This window comes from Berghia stephanieae, chromosome 15 (genome assembly GCF_034508935.2).
Source record: "Berghia stephanieae isolate SIO BIC M18660-M18661 chromosome 15, UCSD_Bste_1.3, whole genome shotgun sequence".
Classification (NCBI taxonomy): Eukaryota; Metazoa; Mollusca; class Gastropoda; order Nudibranchia; family Aeolidiidae; genus Berghia; species Berghia stephanieae.
This window is the reverse complement of record NC_088374.1, coordinates 5897019-5904518: the sequence shown is the minus strand read 5'-3', so window position 1 is coordinate 5904518 and position 7500 is coordinate 5897019. Positions and strand designations below refer to the sequence as shown.

The following is a 7500-nucleotide window of genomic DNA, read 5'->3' as shown; positions in this document are numbered from 1 at the left end:
CCATATGAATCTGTAGTCCAAAGTGTACGTCTTTGCAGGTCTGATAACCCCATTCCTTATGGGCTCATTGTTGTATAAGAGATATCAAATCATGACGCATTATATTGACCATCACAACAATCTAAATTAGGCCCTATAAGTGGGTTCCGATGTCAGACCTGCATAAATGTACACGTTGCTTTAGTCTATTCTATTCAAGCCAGGACTCATTGTAGACAATTTTATCTCTAGAAATAAATCAAATATGTTTTCTGCGTCGTATTGACAATCATGTAACATCGTTACAAGGAAAACTTATTCTAGAATATTCCCCAATAGGCCATTCGGTTTTCAACAAGACGGAGCAAATGTATACGCTATTCACACAACACTGCTAAAAAACAAGGCGCAATTTTGGAACCTTTAAAAAATCGTTTTATTTAAACCAGCATATTTCATTTCCAAACCATAGATTTGTAATCAAACTTGGAAGTGTTAACATAAAGTATTATTCTTGTCAATTGCAATTTTTTGTTATTCTGATTTGTTCCTTGTAATAGAACAGCGTCAAATTTTTTTCCAATTTTTTGGTTTCTCTCACCCAATTTAATGTGCACCTGATATTGTCATATGATCATGCAAAGAAAATGGAAGCAAAAATACCCCCCCCCCCCAAAAAAAAAAAATAGCAAACAAATAAATTAAAACTTGAGGTTTTGTATAGCACGATAACCACCAAACTTGCTCAAACTGCTTTACAATGGGTACCTGACCAAGAAATACACTTTACATGTATGACCGGATTTGTCGCCTGAGAGGCGATGTTATAATTTTTATGACGGAGACATGCCATTTTACGGCCAAATATTCATTTTACACTCAATTACGGTAAGATAATGTGAGTAACGATCCTTTTCCAAGGACTCAACTATGCGCCGAGTGAGGCTCAAATCAAAACCAGGAATTTCCGATCAAAAGACGCATATAAAGTGCCAGGAATTGAGCAACTCGTTTAAAAATAGCATCAGTCCTTTTGAGTTATAGGACGCATGGAGCTGGAATTTGTCTCTGTTTCTGAAGCATGAAACTCACACTAGCAATTGCTTGCTATCCTTAAGATAGTACGCTAGTCTATCGCACTGTACTTTCACTAGATCTAATAGAACCAGGTACCCTATCACTGCTGGGTGGACAGGGGGTCAGAAATAAAATACGACTGCATCTGCTGGAATCTATCTTGAACATTTTCGAGTGAGAAGCCGGTGTTTTATCAACTAAGTCTGTAAACTGGTTGCATTTATTTTCCTCTCCGGCCCGTCTTGCCCTCCATTTGATCTCTCAGTCGGTCACTTGATTTATCATAGCAAAGTGAGTGCTACTCGCTCGTTTTTAGTTGCCGAATCAAACAGGAACCGAGCGCGAACCTTTTATTTCATCTCGGAATTATATTTTCTTCCAGATTCCTACCAACAAATTAAAACAACACACGGCGTTTCTTTGTTATTATATTTTGAACACCTTTGGATGATCAGTTCTCACTAAACAAATATTTGAATCGTAATACAGACTTCCTTGGTTACACATAGTTTTGTTTGCTAGTGTGTGTTTGTTGTGAGCGACATTCAGAAATGTATAGTGTCAATGACACACCGTTTTTTTCCAGAACAGTAAACAAAAATTAATGCTCTCACTTTACATCCATATTCTCGTTACTCCAGAATGGGAACTAGACTCTGCATAAATTCAGCATATATTCTAGATAGATCGAAGTTGACGTCACTGGGGCCATTGCTATTGTTTTTTTTTTTTTTTGCCATCCGCTTTTATGAGTAATTCTCACTAAACGATATTAACCAGACTATAAAAGTTTATGGTTTCACATAGTTGTGTGTGTTGATCCGTTATACTTCCGGATGGCAATGTTGTGAGCTTCTTTGGCAAGGGCATACTATATCTACTACTGTTTTATTTTCAGGTTCAGCCCTCCGTCTGGAGGTATCTCCTGAATCATTCAACACAATGGTCACTGACCAACTGGATCTCACCTGTGTTTCTAACGGCCCTGCCTGGGTCAGTTCTATTGCGTCACTTGAGATTATGAAGAAGTGAGAACATCCAATTGCAATTATAAGCTTTAAAGGACTCGCTCAGGGAGCTAAATGGAAAGACAATTTAGAGGTATGATGCCAAACATAACAATAACCACTATTCAAAACATGTTACATTTTGAATCAATAATAATAAAGGCATGATTATAATCATAATAACAATCTTCATCATCTTCTTCATCATCATCATCATCATCATCATCATCATCATCATCATCATCATCATCATCATCATCATCATCATCATCATCATCATCATCATCGCCATCATCATGCATATAATCAGTTTCAAACGCGATTATTAAAATTTGGGTCTCTATTTCATCTTCCTTTGTTTTTTTTTTTGTGTTGTCCTAACTAGAAAGTTCTGCTTGATTTAAAAAGGACAAACCTGAGTGTTGACTTTTTAAAATAGCAGTTTTTTGTTCCTGGTGTTTCGAAGCAAATGCCATTCAAAAGGCGGTTAATATATCTGGTTTTATGTGTTCTTTTTTTAATACAGATAATCTACTGAAAGACACACAGATGAACACAGCGCATTTCAGTGGCTCTTATTGAATACTTTGAAGCAACAAATCTCAACATTTTTATTCCTTAAAGACAAAGTGAAGTCGTATTTGACTAATGATACTATATATTCATTCAGAATACAAAATGTATTCCTAGCACCACAAACGATTACAGATGGTTGGTTTGAATCCAATTAAAAATTATTCGATGATATCTAACAACACCTAAAGACACAAAATCATCCTGAAGTATTTTTCGTAGTTGTTGATCTTTTTAATCAATAGTATTGACACATTTTCCCAAGACGTATGTGTCTTCAATATTGCGATCAGGTGCCATCACTTGGAGATATTGGATTTATAACATTTCTTTTCGGGATGTCAAACTTTTAATTTAGTGATCATGAGATCATATCATCATAGTTTATTAATAAATTAGATTTATAGTTTGTTAGTGTGTGTATATACTACACACAGAATTATAATATTGCTTTTTACATGCCTTTTAATGTAAGCGGCTGTTTGCATAGTCAATCAATTACTGAAATCAATTTTACTAAAATCCTGAATTGCATCTAAACCACGAATATAACTTGGTGTAATTATTGATACAATTCGATTTAGAAAGGACACTGCACTTTTTAACACATGGATGTGTCCAATATTGTTTAAGCTGTTTTAAACAGAAATAGAAAAGCGATACCTGGGTGCATTTATAATTTTAATAAAAATCATGATGAATATTGTGATTGAAAAAATCATGCCCTTACGCCAGGACATCATACGATATCGTAGCCTTGACTTTCAACAAAGGAATATTGATAATTCATAAAACAAGATGTCTGGTGTCAACAATAATCACCCACGTTGTCCATGTGAGCAACTTGGGGGTGAACAATCTTGCCCAAGGAAAAAAAACGAAAGTGCCTGAAGAGGGACTCGAACCCAGGAACTTCCGGGTTACAGTGCAATGCCTTGACCACTCGGCCACTCCCCCCCCCCCCACTCCACCGCCCCAGAAAGCGTATAGCTTTCAGAAATCTTTTTCATTCACAACATTCGTCATGACGTTTACAGATGATATTTAACAAATAACGTTTATAAAATGAAGACTTTGGTGTTACTGATACTTTCAGGCTCGAGGCAATCTGACAAAAGATTCTAGCAACAGTTTTCTCAAATTGACGATCAAAAACCCAGGCGAAGAAGACACTGGAACCTACGTCTGTTCTATGTATTATTTTAATGAAAATTTTCGAATGCAAGAAATGAAAACAGAAGCAAACGTAACTGTTACAAGTAAGTTATCTCTCTCTCTCTCAATCTCTCTCACTCTCTCTCTCTCTATCTCTCTCTCTCTCTCTCTCTCTCTCTCTCTCTCTCTCTCTCTCTCTGCTTCCTTAGGCTTGCTTTCTCTTAGTCAAATACTGTCTCTCTAAAAACACTTAATATTTACACATACGCACATACACACACACACACACATATATACATTAACCCTCTCCTTATCAACTACAGAAAATCGTCACAGCCGTTACGATAGAACCAACATTTCTCTAACTCAATTTTGTCTAGTTCTTCATATCATTTAAAGAAACTAAACAGTGTGTTGTAGGGCACGTTTTGCTAAAGAAAGTATTTATTGCAAGAACTTACTGTTATTGTGTGTGAGTGATAAGAAAGATATTTTTGTGTTAGTTGGATGTGAAGTTTTGGGGAAAATCTCTCTTAGCGTTATTATCCGAGACAGAAGCACCATTGATATAATTCGAATCTTCTTTATTGTCAGCGATTGGGGTATAAATCTTGACCTCATTTAGAAAAAAACGATACTAGACATCATCATCATCATCATTATTATTATTATTCTTATTATTATTATTATTATTATTATTATTATTATTATTATTATTATTATTATTATTATTATTATTATTATTATTATTATTATTATTATTATTATTATTATTATTATTATTATTATCAGTATTATTATTATTATTATTATTATTATTATTATTATTATTATTATTATTATTATTATTATTAGTATTATTATTATTATTATTATTATTGTAAGAATTGGTGGTATTGCCATTGTATTTTTGTGTGGTTATTAATGGTATCGTTTTATTTTTTGTCTCCATTTATAATACTTTCTCTTTTTTCTATTTAATTTTCTCACTTTCATGTATGTTGTCATCAAGTTGTATGAAATACTGGCGAAAGCCTAAAATTTTTGAATCAATTTTGTTACAGAATTATGGACATTCCATCCTCTAAAAGTCTCCCTCCTTACAATCGTCATTCATGTAAACAAATAATACTTTTTGAGATAAAATGAGTTTTATGAAACCAAATGTTATAATAACCCCAAAATACGATGATTATTGTAAGAACCTAAAATTGTTAGAATAAACACCTTATATTGTTCTTCATAACGTGTATTGTTGCATCGCATTCCATTATTACAGATGACTGTCAATACATAAAACATTTATTATTTTTACAGATAAAGACATCACTGTCATTGTCAAATATTTATTAGAGAAAATAAAAACATTGGAAAAAAAAGATCAGGACCTAAAAGCAAAGGATAAAAGTATGCAGGAAAAAGGTGTGTATTTCTATTCATATTAAATCAAACGGCCATGACCTAAAAGCAAAGGATAAAAGTATGCTAGAAAACTATGTGTATTTCTATCAATATTAAATCAAACGATCATGACATAAAGCATAGGATAAAAGTATGTAGGAAAAAGGTGTGTATTTCTATCAATATTTAATCAAACTGCAATGACCTAAAAGCAAGGGATAAAAGTATGCAGGAAAAAGGTGTGTATTTCTATTCATATTAAATCAAACGGCCATAATCTAAAAGCAAAGGATGGATGTATGCAGGAAAAGGGTGTGTATTTCTATTGATATTTAATCAAACGGCCATAATCTAAAAGCAAAGGATGGATGTATGCAGGAAAAGGGTGTGTATTTCTATTGATATTTAATCAAACGGCCATAATCTAAAAGCAAAGGATGGATGTATGCAGGAAAAGGGTGTGTATTTCTATTGATATTTAATAAAACGGCCATGACCTAAAAGCAAAGGATGGATGTATGCAGGAAAAGGGTGTGTATTTCTATTGATATTTAATCAAACGGCCATAATCTAAAAGCAAAGGATGGATGTATGCAGGAAAAGGGTGTGTATTTCTATTGATATTTAATCAAACGGCCATAATCTAAAAGCAAAGGATGGATGTATGCAGGAAAAGGGTGTGTATTTCTATTGATATTTAATCAAACGGCCATAATCTAAAAGCAAAGGATGGATGTATGCAGGAAAAGGGTGTGTATTTCTATTGATATTTAATAAAACGGCCATGACCTAAAAGCAAAGGATGGATGTATGCAGGAAAAGGGTGTGTATTTCTATTGATATTTAATCAAACGGCCATGACCTAAAAGCAAAAAATGGATGTATGCAGGAAAAGGGTGTGTATTTCTATTGATGTTTAAGCAAACGGCCATGACCTAAAAGCAAAGGATGGATGTATGCAGGAAAAGGGTGTGTATTTCTATTGATATTTAATCAAACGGCCATGACCTAAAAGCAAAGAATGGATGTATGCAGGAAAAGGGTGTGTATTTCTATTGATGTTTAATCAAACGGCCATGACCTAAAAGCAAAGGATGTATGTATGCAGGAAAAGGGTGTGTATTTCTATTGATGTTTAATCAAACGGCCATGACCTAAAAGCAAAGGATGAATGTATGCAGGAAAAGGGTGTGTATTTCTATTGATGTTTAATCAAACGGCCATGACCTAAAAGCAAAGGATAAAAGTATGCAAGAAAAGGGTGTGTATTTCTATTTACATTAAACCAAACGATGGGTGTGATATTTCTACATATCTATATTTTTTCCTCAAAATTAATTAATAGTTATACCAAATTGTAATTCATATAATAATGTTTCATGTCTTAAGACCTACATACAGCGCTCTTTTTCTTGTTTCAGTCACTAAACTTAAAGATACGATTTTGACCCAGAAAAACATGATGGCTGAGCAGAACACAACTCTTATGAAGCAAAACAACATTATTGAAGGCTTGGGAGTAGTTGTGAAAGAGCAGAACACAACTCTTATGAAGCAAAACAACATTATTGAAGGCTTGGGAGTAGTTGTGAAAGAGCAGAACACAACTCTTATGAAGCAAAACAACATTATTGAAGGCTTGGGAGTAGTTGTGAAAGAGCAGAACACAACTCTTATGAAGCAAAACAACATTATTGAAGGCTTGGGAGTAGTTGTAAAAGAGCAGAACACAACTCTTATGAAGCAAAACAACATTGTTGAAGGCCTGGGAGTAGTTGTAAAAGAGCAGAACACAACTCTTATGAAGCAAAACAACATTGTTGAAGGCCTGGGAGTAGTTGTAAAAGAGCAGAACACAACTCTTATGAAGCAAAACAACATTATTGAAGGCCTGGGAGTAGTTGTAAAAGAGCAGAACACAACTCTTATGAAGCAAAACAACATTGTTGAAGGCCTGGGAGTAGTTGTAAAAGAGCAGAACACAACTCTTATGAAGCAAAACAACATTATTGAAGGCCTGGGAGTAGTTGTAAAAGAGCAGAACACAACTCTTATGAAGCAAAACAACATTATTGAAGGCCTGGGAGTAGTTGTGAAAGAGCAGAACACAACTCTTATGAAGCAAAACAACATTATTGAAGGCCTGGGAGTAGTTGTGAAAGAGCAGAACACAACACTGCTGGACCAGGAGAAAAATCTAAAAGAACTAAAGAAAGAACATAAAAAAGGTGAGATAATTCTAGAGCGAAAAGTCAATTTAATCTTCCTAAACATGAAACGTTTCTCAACATAAGATATCAATTAGATT

At 34.1% G+C, this 7500-nt stretch overlaps 1 protein-coding gene across 2 annotated transcripts in view; it reads left to right on the top strand.

Moving 5' to 3' along the window:
- The window catches only part of LOC144960512 (uncharacterized), a 74894-nt gene that overhangs the window by 3820 nt on the left and 63574 nt on the right, over window positions 1-7500 (top strand). The window contains exons 2-5 of one of the 2 annotated variants that reach the window (XM_078893690.1): window positions 1955-2157; window positions 3733-3895; window positions 5109-5213; window positions 6614-7420. In XM_078893690.1, coding sequence (XP_078749816.1) covers window positions 3829-3895; window positions 5109-5213; window positions 6614-7420 — 979 coding nt within the window. In that variant the 5' untranslated portion in view covers window positions 1955-2157; window positions 3733-3828. Of the gene's footprint in view, window positions 1-1954; window positions 2158-3732; window positions 3896-5108; window positions 5214-5414; window positions 5432-6613; window positions 7421-7500 lie in introns of those variants that run through there. The other variant, XM_078893691.1, reaches the window with a different exon arrangement.